Here is a 17,218-nt window from a genome sequence, read left to right as displayed (position 1 = left end):
ATGCCGGTTAAACCTCAACACAAACAATTTGGCTACATGTCAGCGTCCATACATATTCTAATTTGTGCAGTTCCCAAATACACATCTTCCGAGCTATATTATTGGCAACTTGGCAGGCTATCAATAAAATAACCATTACCGCAACACAGTCAATAAACACCGGTCTTTATTATCAGCATCAGACGGAATTCTACAAAGGCAGCAGCGTGGGCAGGCTGTAATCCTTCCGAGGACCTTCTTAAAGCGGTGATCAGAGGAAAATCGCTGCTACGAAACAACAGAGAAAGAGGAGACATCAATAGAGTTGAGTTTACACACACATAGTCTAGTCTTCACACCACCTTTTTTTTTACATGTCACATTGTGTTTAATCCACCTCAACAGACTTGTTCATCTACTGACGTTATTTTAAAGACGAGAAGAACCGACTGGAGGTTTCTTTTATCGGGGCTTTATCCCCCCCCCCCCCCCCCAGCTAGCTAGGCTAGCTAGCTAGCTAAAAGCATAGCTTAGAATAGCTAGCTAGCTAACCGAGCTAGCCTCTGCTGCTGCTTTGACATCATACAAACAAACGGTGTTTCTGAGCAGCTTTCAGACCAAAGTAAGTGCTTGAGTTGTTTTTGTTTTGATCTATAAGAGGGTTACAGGGGAGCGTTAACGTGGCGAGGCTTTCTCCACTGGCTTTTGTTTAATTGTGTGTGTGTGTGGGCTGATGGATACTAGCTGGCCTGAAGCCTGGACCCAAAAGAAAATATTGAATCATCACTGTTGAGTAAAACTGAAAAGGTGAATAAACGCGATGGAATGTCTGCTTTTAAGTGCCATTCACACTGAGCACTATAACTATACAGCGAACTATAACTATATTGTTCACCATTGTATTTTCTTTTATAGAGTTGGTGTGAACTCTCCATTCACTTGACTTAGAACGATTTTAAAACTATATTTTTATAGGTATAGTGCTCGGTGTGAATGGCCCTTTAGGTACTAATCTTGCTTCATTGGCGACAGCAGGCCGAATGCCAATTAACCAATTAGTCATCATAACTGATGGCTACGTATCACCTTGGCGTCTGGCTGACGTCATCGGTGAACTTGCTAATTGGTTCCTAATGTTTGTTGGGGAATGTTAAAATATTCGTTTGGATGCCACACACCCTGTGCCACGGCGGTCATTTAAAATAATTGTAACACGTTTACTTTCAATAGAGGGGTTCATTTAAATTGCAATCCCCTTTAGTACTTTGCCTTCAGTAAGATTGGTTGGTTGGGAATGATGTTTGATCAGTGTAATTTACTTAAGCAGGTGACAACTCCATAACTATAATCATCAATTGGCATATAATGGGAAACTATCAGGGATCAGAAATTAGTTTCAAACAAATGTTTGTGTTTTGTCTGTCATTTGGATTCCATAGAAGCCAGCATGTCTTCTATGAAATCATGTTGCACACCAAAAATAGCAGATCTACAAGCTCACAACTGGTACGTGTGAGGTTATAGATAAGCTATTTTTGGCTATGAAGTTATATAAAAATATATTTTAAGTGGTCAAACCATCAGTAGAGTACGTGTTCAGAAGCATCTTCCATATGAATGAATGCTCTCAGAAATCACTGTCACATTTTGTCATGAGATTTAATTTAGCTTTTTTTTCCATGTGATAGAAGCTGTGCATTGGTTGGGCCTGTTGGATCAGTCATGGAGAACGATGCTAGTGTTGAAGAGCAGAAGATTGAGGAGCAGAAGGTTGAAGTGCAGTTGAATGAGGAGCAGAAGGTTGAAGTGCAGTTGAATGAGGAGCAGAAGGTTGAAGTGCAGTTGAATGAGGAGCAGAAGATTGAAGTGCAGTTGAATGAGGAGCAGAAGGTTGAAGTGCAGGTGAACGCAGAGCAGAAAAATGAACTTGAAGAGCAGAAGATCGAAGTGCAGTTGAATGAGGAGCTGAAGATTGAAGAGCAGAAGATCGAAGGGCAGACGAATGAAGAGCAGAAGATTGAAGGGCAGAAGAATGAAGAGCAGAAGACCGAAGAGCAGAAGAATGGCGATGTTGTTAATGTTGACCAAGTGAAGGAACCGGCAGCGGAAGCCATCGCAAATTATTACAGATATACCAAGGTGAGGACGGCCACAAAATATCGATATTTCCAAAGTTGGCTTGATCAATGGTGGACAAAGACTAACATGATTTTATAAATGATTTTTTACAGGAGGAGCTTTTGGAAATAAAGGACTTGCCATGCTCCAATGAAAGGCCGGAATGTCTCGCTGAAAAATATGACAGGTAAGACTTCGAGTATGGAGGAAATTTAAGGGCAGCCCTAAAATGGATCTCTGTATGTAATCTACATGGACTCTTCCTACAGCTGTAAAGAAGCACAGTCTCTGATCTTAATACTTAAGTACAGTCCATGAACCCTAGCGTTCCTATTCTGGGTATGTCATAATAGATGAAAATTCTGCTATTTTCTGCAAAGAGAGTTGGGGTACAGGAAAAAAGGAGGGGAGTATATTCAACGTTTATAGGGTTTAAGTGGTTAAAAACGTGTATTTGCTTAAAGCTGCACTATGTAACTTTCCTGTTATACACCATGAACCCAGGTCTCCTACGCAAGTGCTGAAATGTTTACCACTGAGCTAATAGAGCCTGCCTGCTTGCTCAGGGGAGAAATTGTCAAACCAGAAACGGGTTCGTGTCAAAGGTCATGTTAAACCAGACACAGGATCTAAATATCTCTATAGAAGAGCAGGGAGGCCCAAATACAACCACCCCAATAAGTTGTATTAACATATTCTACGGTCTCTACCATACAGATTGGACAAAATAACATTTTATTCACTAGAAAAAGCTACATAATGCAGCTTTAATTAATCTATACAATGCCAAATTTGTTGACGTGGACAATCTATTCTATCCACAAAGTTATTGTATTTTTCTTTCTCAATTCAAAAGAAATGCTTGAAAACCAAATGTATTTGTGGCTAATTGTATATAAAGGCATAATCAAATGCTTTAAAATCTGAGCAATCAATACTTGGTTGTACTTCATTTTCTCTTGAGAATTAATTTAGTTAAGTTGGACTACTTGGAGAGCATCTTTTTGTGGATGACCTGGAATCCTTACTAAGGATGGATGTGTTAAGGCATCCTATAAATTTAAACCCTATGATATTAGTTTCGTGAAAATGAGGTTGAAATATGTGGTCAAGTTTGATTTGCAATCAAAATCACTCTGCTGATGAGTGTTGAAACTTATGATGGTAATCTGTATTGTCTTTCTGTTCAAACTTGTAAATACAACTTTTAGTTTTGCCTACTTGAAAGTTGATCAAGTATCTTTTTGGATCATTATATCCTTTTTGTCTCAAGTTTTCTTTTCTCTAATGTGAGATTGTGGTTTAAATTGTTTTGTTCAGTGATGGTGTATGGGACCCTGAGAAGTGGCATGCCTCACTGTATCCCACGTCAGGACGCAGCTCTCCAGTGGATGGTTTTAAGAAAGATTACGACGATAGAGTACCTTTGAAACGCAGAATTCCAGGTAAGTTACCAATATGAAATGTTATATGCCTCATTAAGAACCGTAGTTTTTTTAACCCTATGTTTGCATTGTCTAATATAGAAAACTTTAAGGTCCACAACCGCAGCACTGGTATATTTGGCACGCTTGCATTGTCTAATTATGCCACCACATTTGTCGCAATGTTGGAGGAAACGCATCTGTAGTTCTTGCTCACCACTTGTCTAGGGAATTTCAGTAATTGTAGTTTGAGTAGTCATTTTACAACCGCTTCAGATTGAGTCTTAGAAGAACCTGATATTAGGACCTCATGGAGACTTTCCTGTGATGCATGATGACAAAACTACATGTTGTAGCCATTGATCGGTGTTCAATCTGGTAATGTGTCCATCAAGATGTTTTTTCCTGAGTGCATCAAGAAGTTTTTTCCTGAGTGCAACGTATGTTATGAATTGTTTACAATGGGAGTGCTGCCTTTTTGAGAACACCAACGGCGTGCGTAGTTCTGAGCATTTATCTTGCCCTTAAGCGTAGTGAAGGCTGCGAGGCTATCTCTCTGACGTCTCGTGCCGAGGACGTGCTGTTGAATGGCCCGCTGAGTGCAGTGTGTGTGGGGAGGGCATGTGGATGGACTGTTACTGCACCCCCTCTAGTGATGGAGTTAAAAAGGAGCTATGGTTGATATTTAACTTCAAAGAAAGTCCACAACACTTCTAAACAGCTGTGATCATGGGATGCCTGTATCTAAACCGTAATCGAATGAATTGTGCACCTCTATTGGAAGATGGAAGGTACATCAGTGATTTGTAATATTCAGAACCGGACCTTGTATTCTGTTTTTCTTTTAGACCCTCGCGAGCGCCTAAAGGACGATGACATGGATGTTGTACTCAGCCCACAGAGGCGCAGCTTTGGCGGGGGATGTCAGGTGTCTGCACCTCCATCCCGTCGCCCCATCAGTCCTCTGGAGAATAAGGAGAATGAGAGTCTTCGTCTTGGTGGTGCACGCAGAATTGGCAGCGGCCGCATCATTGCTACGCGAGCCTTTGAGAGAGAAACACGTGTGGAGAAGGAAAGGGAACGTGAACGAGATTTCAAGGACAAGAGATTCAGGGTTAGTAGATAATGCATCATTGCTTGAGGTACAGTTAATCTTGTAAGCACACATTTGCATTTGTTGTCATAGACGAAAATGTGAGATAAATCACATGCTGCACCTTGAGTTTGATTCAGATGTGGCCATCTCTGCAAGATGAATATGTCGACAAACCATAAAGAATATAACTCGGGTTTCAGGGTTGACTTAACCAGCATTATAGAACACAACTATTCCACACTAAGAGCGCATCAATTTAAGACTCATTCAAGTGGCTTTTGGCTGGATTTAAGAGTGCCACTTTATAACTTGATCAAGCCTCTTAAAAACGTTTTTTTTTCTGCTATGAATGATGACTAGTAACTAACAACTTTTAAACCTGGCTTACCTATTTTGGGCAAGTAAAATGTTTACAGCATGGATCTACAGGAATCTAGCAATCTGTGAGCGAATCGGTGGCCATTTTCTTGTGCACACTGCCAGTCGGCTACAGAAGTAGTAGTAGAAAATGGGGCTCTGATAAGACTGAAACCTTGCCCAAATTTGGAGTCATAAATCATAGATGCAGTATGTCATAGACAAATGACAGTATAGATTACAGGCAGCTGACCACATGAAGTCATCTGACCCACATTTATTTATTTTTAACTATAATGGCAGATCTACAAACTCACAGCGTGTCTCATTGCGTTGTGAGCTTATAGACCGGTTATTTTCAAATTCTTTGAGCCATATACTTAACTATTACGTCTTGCAACTGTTTTGTTTTGCAGAGAGATTTTGGTGACAAACGTGTGTTCAGTGAGAGGAGAAGGAATGATTCTTATGCAGAGGAAGAACCGGAGTGGTTCTCTGGAGGTCCCACAAGCCAGTCTGAGACAATCGAGCTCATTGGATTTGATGATAAGATCCTGGACGAAGACAGGCGTAGGTCCAAGCGGTCAAGGAAGCGGACAGAGTCTCTGAAAGAAGGCATGTCAAACAAATATTTACAATTATTATTTTTCTATATACAGACCCTCGTCCGTGGTTTAACAATTAAGGTATCAATTTGGGTCATTACAGTAGGCCTTACAGTAAGAAATGTCTCAATTCAAATGTGATAATTCTTTCATTTAGCAGTGGAATGTAATGGTGGACTGGCAGAAGAGCCAGATGTGTGCAGAGCCCCAGCTGATCAAGAGGTGCCACATCCTGTTCTGCCAGAGCAGTCAGCTGGAGAATTTGACTTCAATGAGTTCTTCAACCTTGAGAAGACCATGCCAGGGTTGGCTTCTGTAAGTCCTGGGGAGCACTTTAGGGGTTTGGGGCTAGAGGTTTAATGCTGAACAGTAGAGGTCTTCATGTATGCCACTCCAAATGGAAATCTAATATCTTTGTATGCAGTATGGCAGATCTACAAGCTCACCGCATTGCGTTTCAACACCTTGTGAGCTTGAAGATTGGCTGTTTTGGGGCATAAGTAGTTAAATCTTGGTGCATGCAAAACTTTTATTTTTGGCTCTGCATGAATGTGCCAGGCTCAGAGCTGTAAGGCCATGTGTCCACCTTATCATAGTTTATTTTCCCCCAGCTGAACACTCATCCAAACACCCAAAGTTGAAAAATGTTTTAACTTTCTGCAGCCAGATAAAAGCGAGCATGGTGCAGAAAACATTCCAAAATATTAGCTGAGGAAAAGACACATTGGTGCACACAGCACCTTACCACTGGCAGTATTTCTGTCTCATTCTGAAGATTTGATGTTCTGCTGTCCAAAGCATCATGTTTTTATCAAGATTGTTATCTTTTTTTGGTCTGGTTAGGAAGGTCAAAGAGACTTTTGTGAATGACATGATATGAATACCTCTACTGCACACATGTACATGTTTAGTCTCAGCTTCACTGAAGTTGTTCTATGGTGATGGCCTTTGTCAGTTGTCACTGGTGTTCTTTCTGGTTTGCCAGTGGATTAATGCTTGGGTACAGAAAGTGATTCTGAACATAAAGCAGCAATCCAAATGTATGCCCATCACTGCCACATTAGCACAGCTGCCTATTTTAGAAACTGAGCGAGAGCTCAATAAGAAAGTTCAATACCAGACTGGTTCAGTGTTTAAACAACACAATGTCAGCCAGCAATGCATCCAATGAAACTCCCCTCAGTCTTCTAGCACCTTCTGTGCTAAACAGACGGAGAGCCTTCGAAATGTAAGTGGCACCTTTGTCCTCAGACCCTTTAGTCCCCGTTGTGGGCCACCCACTCTTGTCTCACAAAGCCCTTGCTGTTTGTGTGTTTCAGATGATAGAAGATGTACTTGGGGACGGCCCAGTGTCGGCCAGCCGCTTCAGTCAGTGGTTCTCCAGTAACCTGAGCCCGTCAGGCAGCCGTTCCAGCAGCTTGAGGTCGACACCCCACGAAGAGCTGGAGAGACTAGCAGGTAAAAAATAAGGAGGTTTCTACAGTTGATTCAAACTATTTGTCCCATAATGCTTTATGGACTGTAAACGTGTTCTCCTGTGTATTGCACAAATGTCTTAATCCTGAGAAAATGTCATGTCGGTGTGAAGGAGACCCTGGTAACATGCACAGATCGTTGATTGTGACAGTGCTGACACAGGATGGCAACTGATCTAGTGCACGAGTCAAAGTTGTTCTTAAATACTAATAATACTATAATAATTAGTTTAGGTTTAGTTATTCGTTTTACTCCTAGATCTTTTTCCGAAGATGTATGACTGCAAGTAAATTGCATCATCCTTCTAACGTTCATAGCTTTAGTCAGACAGTCTGACAGGAGTTCAAAATGATACATTTAATCTGTTAAATCAATAGTTGCTGCCTTAAAACTTAAGACCGTCTTGCTCGTCTTCAGGGCTTGAACCACGCAGCACCTCTCCTAGCCAAGGGCCAGTCACATATTTCACACCTATTCAATCATCAGAGCACAAGGAGAAGGTGGACATCTTGGAGATACTACACAAGGCCAAAGTAGACCTGAAGCCCCTGCTTTCCAGTCTGTCGGTCAACAAAGCTCGGCTACGTGAGAGCAGTGAGTGCCAAGTCATTTTCACTGGAGTTACAACAAGCTTGGTTATTTGTGTAATAAACATTCAGCAAAAAAGTTATGAACATTTGAAATTATAAACTTTCAGCCAAAATGGCAGTTACTGGTTTAAGGAAGACACAATTTATTTAAGTTATGGTTATATTGGTGCCAAATGGGCAAATCAATAATGCACAGGTCAGTGGTTGTTAAACTCAAAGTATCATTGTTTCATGTGGCCATAGTGGTGTAATGAATAAAGTAAAACTGTTTACATTAATCTGCCATAGTAAGAAAGACGGGCGAAATTCAGAAAATCAATTATGAACAGATCATGCATCATTTATTGATCTGAAAAAGAGATGATTCATATTCTATTGATCTGAAAAAGAGATTGTCCAAGTTTTGATGGTCCAGAGTTTTTGTGATATTTGTCTTTAATTGTCCCTGTCCTGTCTCTAGCCAACTCGGGAGTGGTGCTCTCTCTGGAGGAGGTGGAGGGGGGAATGAACAGGATGAGGCTGGGAACTGAACCACATGTGCACAAGGTGTCCCCTCCACAGAGGGGAGATGGCACACCTTTCATGGTTGAGCACTTGGAGGAAGCTTTAACAGGTGGCTCCTGTGTCCGTCCACGCTCGCATGACCCTGACATGTCAGCCTTTAATAAATTGGTCTTCAGCATGAAGGCAAGTGGAACGTTGCCTCCCCACCCCAAAGCCAACTCCAACAATGTAAGTCTCACAAACTCCAACAATGTGTCATCAGTGAAATGCAGGATAATCTCATGCCTGGCAATCCTTAAAAACGCATGCTACATCCTACCAATAAATCTAGCCCCGTTTTATTTTTTTCCTTTCAACACTAAACACTCAAAGTGATGGGCAGAAATTTGTCTTGGAACTATTAAAGAGGAACTTCACCTATATTTATCATAAGTCCCTATTTTGAGTCAGATTTTTATGTCCTCAATAGAAAATTGGATTTAATTTAAATGTCAGCGAAGTTCCTCTTAGGCAGGTACACATTGCAGGACCTTAAAGTGCTCGGGGGGTCATCTGATCGTTAAGCATAACATACTGCAGGAGTTTATTTCTTGAAATCGGCTGTCATAATGTCGTTGTGGTTTTCACAACACGATTGATCCCCGACAAGGGCCGACACACTGTAGGATAGTTCACTAGGATGCCATCTCCAGAGTCAGACCCAATACATACATTTGTGTTTATTCCAATTAATTTTAATCGACGTATCCCGTGATATGCCTATCTCCCTCTCCCTGAAACAGTTGCCATGTCCGCTTATTATAAGCGACTTTGGGATTGTTTTTCTGTGAAGTTGCTTGAAAGTGTAGTTACTTTTTTTGGCCTTGTTTCCTAATATTGTTTGAACCAGTTGTTCTCAAACATTTGGCAAGGACCCCCAAATTAATAATAATAATTAATTGTCCGCAGAGGCGCAGACATCCCCCTTCTGAAAATATGTTGTGCCATAGACCCCCATACAAGATCTGTGTGGATTTGGCAAATATTCCACAATTTTCTCAAGATTTTTCTTTGAAAATAGCTGCGATGCGTTGTGAGCTTGTAGATTGGCTATTTTAAAATATCCAATGTATTTGTAAATAGGTTTAAAGTGCTCAAGTGGCCTTTTCTTGGGCTTGTTTTGATAGACCTGGTTGCTTATTTCTCTCGCAACATCTGGCAACGCTGTTCAGACACAGCCGCACACACACAGAGAGCTCTCTCTCTCTCTCTCTCTCTCTCTCTCTCTCGCTCTCTCTCGCTCTCTCTCTCGCTCTCTCGCTCTCTCGCTCTCTCTCTCTCTCATATATATATTTTGTTTTATAATGTTAACTTATTACAGGACTGGACGGTAATATTGCGGTAGGGACTGTTTGTTGTGGTCAGATCCAGCGACGCTCCCCTAGCCACGGTTGCTGTAATGTGCTCTCATTGGCTGTAGCGTGGATCTCCTCGCAGACCGTTTCATACTGTATGATACTGTCCGATCTCCTCTGTGCGACAGGGCCGAATATCTAACAGTTTAGTTATCTGAAAACGGTCGGAAAGCCGTCGCGGCTTTCTCACACAGCAAGCATTATCTCGCCGATCTGCGTCAGATCGGGAGGTTTTGTCGGCGAGCGCCAAAAAAGGTTGGCGACAGCAATATCGGACCTAATGTCCTGCAGTGTGTACCTGGCCTTAAGCTCTTCTGTGGTTTTGGTTTCAAAGGATGTATGAAAGCATACATGTCCTAGGTGCAAGTCAACTTATTGTGGAATACCACCTTTTATGCAGTAGTGTACTAGTACCTCTTTTGACAGTTTGCCAACTGAACGGAAAAACAGTTTGTGATGCTGAGTAGTGTGCAATGGCAATTGTATTACTGGCTGACTTGCACAAAGGATGTTTCATTTGTATTTGAGAGGTGTACAATATTCCAAATCTCAGTGGGCAAGCATTAATCCTCCAAATTATATCCTTTGGAGTGATGTGGCTTTTGAATGCCATTAGTATAATTCTAAAACCCTGCTACACACATGCCACAGCAGCATGCCTGCCCAGTGGGATGGGGTTTTATAAGGACATGGGTGGTTTGTGAACTTACCATGACTATACCTGCCTGCCCCAAACTCTTTCTCTGTTCTCTCAGCAGCAATCAGATGCTGCTCTGGTCCCACGGCCTGATAGTCAAGTGCCTGCTCAACAGCAGAAAAACATATTCCAGGTATGTATGGCAAGCTCTACTCACTCTGGCCAATGCCTATTTGTGGCATTGGCCACAAATAGGCATTGACATTTTAAAAGTAGTCAATAATTTGTAGTAGTAACATATATATGCATAGGATTTACACCCAAACTTAATGCTACACAGCAGTGATCGAACGGTATAAATTAAAGCTTACATTTTCCGTCCAACCTACTCTTGAACCAGGCGTATGTCTATCTGGTGTAACTGGCCCCTGGCATGCAAGTGTTGTGCCATGCTTTCTAAGGTGTTTGTTTTTGTTTTATTAGGAGCTTCTGGGAGGCCACGGTCCCCCTCGCAGCAGCTCTCCTAATCTACTTGGCAGTCTGCTGAGTAGCTCCGACGCTGCAGTAACCTCTACTCCTTTACATCATGGACTACTGCATAAGGGTCCCTCACCCCCTCTCTTTCCACAGAGGGCACCTTCACCCGACTACTTTCATAGACGTTTGCAACCTTCAGGTAAATTAATTGTAAAGGTGCTAAGCCATGCCTTTTCAAGAATGCAACTAGACAATGTGTGCTGTAGCCTTTATAGATGATGGTGCGCTTTAATCTACTGTATATTAGAAGAACTACTAACCAAATGCCCTGTGTGACAAATCGTCAGTGTCAACATCAGACTGTACTCTGTTGATAATTATGGACACCATGATAAATTAAATGGTCCAGATGGTTTAAAGGGCATACTTGTTTTTATCTCTGCCAGGCCTGGCTGAGACTATGTTTTGCACTCCGTCCGTGCGTGTCCATCCGTCTGTGAGTCAGCTAATGTCCGGCACCATTGGCCCGATCGCCGTGAAACTGTGCACACACTCCCTGGATGGCAGAGCAGAACCTCTGCCTAGTTTTGCAAAAACATTTTTTAAATATTAATCCCATAGATTTTGTCCAAACATCACGCAAATCGGTACACAGTATCTCTATAGCCATGTGATCACGACGGATATGTCCGATTTTTCATATTCCATCTTGATTAGCAGGAGTCGCTCGTTTTGAACAAAATGCCTCGAAAAATGAACGCAGCGATTCAACTCTATGATGACTGAATTCCGAACATTGCTGGCTCACAATAATCTACCTGGCCTGGTGGAGACCTGTGCTCCAAAGAGCACTTTTTCTAGTTCTCATTTCTTTTTTTAATATCTTTGTAAAGACATGAAAAGAAATGTCAATGGGCATGCTGTTTTTTTTGGGAAGGCCGGTTAAAACGCATTTATTTGACAGGCTTTTAGATGTAATAGAACTTTTCCTGTTCAGGATATCCAGTTGGATCGCAGCCCATGATGGCGGAGCAGTTTACAGATATGCATAGATCTATCAGCCCTGGACCCACTCCACAGCAGGTGAAAAAAATAAGCTTTTTCCTGTGAAAATACCATGCATTTTAAACTTGGTTATTAGCTTTGTGAACCAATTAAAATTTTCAAGACATTGTAGACTTGAACAAGTATGGGGAGGTAACATCAAGTACTGTATTTTGTGTTTGCCCAGATGAGGGCACTGTCTATGGCTGCTAGCCAGGCTGACCTGGAAACCTTGGCATTCCAGCAGGACCTTGCTCTGCATGCCCACCACCACTCATTCCAAACTGGTTACAACAAACAACCACAAGACAAGGCCTTCCGAAACAGGTATGTTTTTTCTTTTAAGACCTTATATGGAGTGCCTATCCAGGTCTTCTGTGCTTTTGTAGAGAAAATAAACATTACCTTGCTTTTAGTTTTATCCTATATTAAAATTGGCCCATGGGAGTGCGTGCCAGCCAGCACTCACTCATTCTGACTCAGCCATAAACAAAGGCCCACCTGGGCAACACCAAAGAAAGACGGTCAGCTGACTGTCCCATCCCTTCAGGCTATGGGATTAAGACTCTTGATTACATCTGTGTACACTATAACAAGGCTGTACAGAATCAAGTTGGTTTCTGCAACTCCAAGTGGTGTTGGCAGTAAAACGTTGGTTTATAAACCAACGTTTATTTAGCGTAGCATCGACCTCTAGTGTCTACAGCTTCGTGCCGAAGAGGGTTTGAGCTATGTGATTGACCGCTGTCACTCAGTCATAATTTATTGGTTGATTTTAGTTAGTACCTGTAATCACACATTACAGTTTTGTTTGACAGGAAGTATTAAGGTTAAACTTTATGGACTTTTGATATAAAAGTACACAAATGTAGTTTGTATGTTTTTTAGTTTTTAAAATATTCGTGGGATGTTTCCATTATGACCACAGATAATTCTGTAAACATGAAAAAACACGTTTTTCATTTCAGCTCGTCTTTAAGACAACCACGAATGAATAGCCCTCACCCTCACCCTGCAGGAAGAAACTCTCCTGGCAATGTTACTAGCATGGTGAGTATTAATGAGTTGTTTGGCTGGCCCCTTAACTTTGTCCAACATGCAAGCACTGTACACATAAGTATTTGTGTAATTTCAGTTATCACCATCATTTACCCCCACATCGGTGATACGTAAAATGTATGAAACGAAAGAGAAAAGCAGAGATGAGCCAGGCAGTCGTCAAGAGAGTAAGGATGAGGCGGAACACTCCCACGATGGTATACACATTTGATGTGCTCACCACCACTTAATTGATACTTAATTTGCATTTGTTTATTTTTCACATCAACTGCACATTGTTTAACATTGGAACTTTGGTTATGGAATTCCAGACAACAGTTCCCCACACTCTTATTTGGACTCGATGAATGGGAGTGGCTCCCACTCCGGGGGGGTGAAAGTTTCGTCACAAAACTTTGTGAGCAAAGACCACGAGCGTCTCAGGCCAGGCTCTGGACAACACACACCCACGATGGTGAATCATCAGGGGCCAGCCTCATCCTTCCCTCGCCCAATCTACCCTGTACCGCTGCTATCCCATGTACCCATGGTGCGTGCCCCTCCTCCACCCCAGATTCATCCCAGTATGGTGCAGAGGATGCTAGCACAGGGTATGCAGCCCCAGCAGCTTGGACCTGCTTTGTTACAAGCAGGTTAGTTCTGTTTTCCTTCTACAACCATGTTAAAGGACTACAGGGATTTTGATTATCACAGTTGATTAGATTAGGCTAAATGTATTTTGCCTTGACCTATTCTCTTTTCTTCAGGCATATTTCCACCACATGTTGACCTTGCGCAACTCCAAGGTTTGCACCCTGCCGTACTTGGACAGCCCCTCTACCCACTAGGTCCCACGGGGCATCCTCTCCTACCTCCCCGAACCAACGCTCAGATGCAGCTAGCAGTAATGCAGCAACAACTTCAGCAACAGAGACCAAGTAGGTTTCCACTATGGTTTCTGAATCTCTGGCTCCACCTAGTGGGGTGGAAAGGAACTGTCTTAAAACAAATCTGCTAAATAGTGTGTTCTTGAAAATGTATATACACACACACACACACACACACACACACACACACACACACACACACACACACACACTTGCTGCAACGATTTAAAATGGGTAACTAAATTGTTTACCACCTGATTAAATGGGTCACTAAATTGGTTACCAAATGCTCCGACGATGGCAAATAACAATACCCTATACAGAAACTCTCTTGTCAAAAAAAAACATCTAATGTCTGGGAGCATTTCACCCTCAAAGGGATTTAAAAGATGCCCGGCAAATATCTAAGATGGACTTGGCATGGGAGCACATCCATAATACGGGAGCATTTGAAGAGGAGGCACATTTGATTATACAGTCGTTGGCTTGCTAGCGGAGTAGTCTGTGGATCTGGTTTCGTGTGGAAATTATGTTTGAATACCAGATGCAGTTCTAGACTGGATCAGACCATAGAGCAGTAAATGGAAACCAGGCTTTCCACAGTGACGTGAAGGTTAATTCTATGGAAGCACGCGATTCCAATTGTGTACATATAACGTTCTTAGCAGAACATGACCTGTTTATCGTTCAACCCTCTTTTTTTTCTTTTTTAGCTGAGAAAATTTTGTGATGCATTTTGTGAATTATTCATCGTCTTGTTGGTCAGAACATGCCTTCAACAACCTCAAACTAAATTTAAAAGGTAATGGCTTAACAAGGGCTATAATCTGGTTGATCAATTGATATGAAAATAATCGTTAGTTGCAGCCCTAATTTACACACGGCTTAAAACAATTATGGGAACCCTAGCAGTATATACACTGCTTATGCGATCAAAGTGTGCCCTTTATGTAATTTATGCCCCAATTTAAAACGATAATATATTAGTGGTACTAAATGAAAATCAGGCTGGTAAAATATATTTTTTGATCAAATGGTGTGATCAGTGCCACTTTTCTTGAACAGCTTTCACAAGGAACATCATCTTAGAGCAAAGCCTCTCTACCAGTCTGTACATTTATGAAGCAAGAAGTATAGAGCTCAATGGTGATGTCCTAGAAGTAAAACTCCCATTCATTTTCTACATGGAGGATTTTATTTTCAGCTATGTCGTAACACTCCATTGTAGGCTTACCCCGAGCTATGTGGTTGTAAAACTATGCTATATTCTCCTGTAGAAGCCACACATTTGTATGCAATCAATCGAGTTAAAAAAGAATATATGTGATGGAGAAGTACTATGCTACCCACAATCCTCAAGTGTAGCAGCGATATCCTGATTAGTGGAGCTTGTCATCAACTCCTTAAAATGATGCCCCAAGTCATTAAAATAAATATGCATCTATAAATATATTCAGTCTTTTGAAAAAATAGAAATAAATGACGTAGACAATTATTTTAAGAAATGTTTCAGCCCTGAGTTTCTGCTGCAACTAGATCACATAGCCTGGAGCGATGCTCGTACATCGTTGTGATAAATCCCCATTCAACTACTTAATGTTACAACTATTAACAACATAATGACAAAGGTTACAGTTAAATAGAAACAAGCTAAACGATTCTTCAGGTGGAAGCATTGGAAAGGTATACGCAATAATGGGATAAGTGGTTAGTGAGCCCGCCTGGGGAGCCAGACCCCTGGTTGTCCCAGGTACGATTCCGGGCCATGACAGCAATGTGTCGGATGTGTTTTCTTGAGCAAGACTCTTCACCCCAAATTGCTCCCCGGGCGCCAATGGAGGGAGAAGGCTACCCACTGCTCCTAGTTGTTATAGGATGGGTTAAAAGCAGAGGACGAATTTCACGCTATGTGCATATATACATATATACACATAATGTGACAAAATAACACCCCAAAGGAGTGGGGACTATTCTATTCTATTTTGTCAACTCTAAAATATGTACCTTTGCCTTTTTTTCTGAAACATAGAGTAAATGAATAGGATATTCACCTAAGCTGTTCAAAAAGTGGGTGGTCACAGTAATAGAATGATTGATGTGCCATACTCTATTCAAACTCAAATATAAAATGCAACATGCTCACTAGAGAATCCCCCCCCCCCCTCCATGAATATCTCCATATTGCAGTTACAATGTTGTATGTTTTCTCCTAATTCTTTTGAAATCTTCCTTATCTTGCAGTGCACCCACATCAGTCACAGAGCCATGGCCCTCACCGGACAAACTCCCAGCGACACGGGGGCAGCCCCCCTCTCGGTCTGTCCAAGTGGTTCGGCTCAGATGTGCTCGAGCAGCCGCTTCCCTCTATGCCCGCTAAGGTCATAAGTGTAGATGAACTGGAGTTCCGGCCGTGAGAAGTTCGAACATGGTGCTGGATAGTACAACCTTTGTTTTTTCTTTTGTTCCATCTCCACCACCCCATTACTGGGATAAATGTGAACTTTAATTTCTAAGACGATGCATAGACTGAGTCAGACCATGCTCGTCTTTAACCTTGAAGTTGCCACTTTTGATGAGGCCTAACCTGAAAAAAGGGATGACGAGTCATGGAGATTTCTTTTTGCAGTTGGTTGTCCCCCCACCACCCCCCCACGTCCTTTTTTTGTAATATTGGTTTCCTTGCAGTAAAGAATAATTAATGTATAGGCTCAAATTGTACAGACCATGGTAAAGAAGCGTGTTCTCCCTGTACATAGCGATGATGTTTTCTTTTTCTTGGTTTGGGGAAGGTTTGGGGAAGGTTAAACTATACTGCAGTTAAACTGAGAAAACTGCCAGAGACTTAAAAGTAGAGCCACCAAGAGATGGTAGCATTCCTTTGTCTGGTTGTCCCAGTGTAATTTCCCCCCAGAAACTGCACTGAGAAAGGGCTACTGCAGGTCAAAGTGTTTGATAGTGGAGTTGACACTAAGGTTTACGCTGTTGTCCTATGTGGCAAGGTCAGTGCCCCCTCCTGTAGATGTGTAGCTGGCTGGAGTATTTCAGGAAGTCTCTGGGATAAGCAGCGAGTGCTGGTTGTGCCTTTCTTTTTCTGCAAATTATTTTCGTTTTTCTTTTTTTTAACTGTATCCCTCCCATCCAACCGATCACAAGGGGTGAAGCACTGCAAAATCATGTTTTGTTATATTTTCTTGGAAGGGGGTGATTGGGATCCAGTTTATGCTTATGTGCTATTAAGTTATAAAAGCACAATAGAATTAATAAATAAAATCTTGAGTAAAACCAACTTTGTCTATTGCTTACATTATTAATCACTTTTTGTGCATCATTCTTGGTCTTAATTGATCTAACTGTCCATAAATTGTCACTAATTATGATTCCTGTTAATTATTTTGGAACTTGCAACTGTGGCTTACATTTGTTTGGCCCTTTGTCAAAAGTACTATCACCTCATCCACATTTTATTTGTGAAAATTATACATTGGTTAGAAAGAGGCTGCAACTAAAGACATGAATATTTTTAATATTGCCTTAATATTTGTACTTTATTCACATTTAATTCTGCACAGATAATTCGATGTGGTACCACATC

At 41.6% G+C, this 17,218-nt stretch overlaps 1 protein-coding gene across 7 annotated transcripts; it reads left to right on the top strand.

Moving 5' to 3' along the window:
- The first annotated feature begins 259 nt into the window (after positions 1-259).
- eif4enif1 (eukaryotic translation initiation factor 4E nuclear import factor 1) lies at positions 260-16,912 on the top strand. 7 transcript variants are annotated; one of them, XM_084062281.1, is made up of 20 exons: positions 260-601; positions 1,668-1,869; positions 1,921-2,118; positions 2,211-2,284; positions 3,418-3,542; positions 4,370-4,635; positions 5,391-5,589; positions 5,737-5,894; positions 6,899-7,037; positions 7,473-7,649; positions 8,106-8,377; positions 10,299-10,373; positions 10,664-10,856; positions 11,655-11,740; positions 11,889-12,028; positions 12,670-12,751; positions 12,837-12,957; positions 13,072-13,392; positions 13,507-13,677; positions 15,868-16,912. In XM_084062281.1, the coding sequence occupies exons 2-20, from the start codon at positions 1,702-1,704 to the stop codon at positions 16,038-16,040; spliced, it is 3,138 nt and encodes a 1,045-aa protein (XP_083918407.1). In that variant the 5' UTR covers positions 260-601; positions 1,668-1,701; the 3' UTR covers positions 16,041-16,912. The 7 variants fall into 7 exon arrangements, with proteins under 7 accessions (XP_083918407.1, XP_083918408.1, XP_083918405.1 ...); XM_084062282.1 differs by having other exon boundaries at positions 1,668-1,881; positions 1,942-2,118; XM_084062279.1 differs by having other exon boundaries at positions 1,668-2,118; positions 5,740-5,894.
- The last annotated feature ends 306 nt before the right edge of the window (positions 16,913-17,218 follow it).

The sequence above is a fragment of the Gymnoscopelus microlampas genome, assembly GCF_963454915.1.
Source record: "Gymnoscopelus microlampas genome assembly, chromosome: 7".
Taxonomy (NCBI): domain Eukaryota; kingdom Metazoa; phylum Chordata; class Actinopteri; order Myctophiformes; family Myctophidae; genus Gymnoscopelus; species Gymnoscopelus microlampas.
This window is presented reverse-complemented; position numbering and strand designations above follow the sequence as displayed.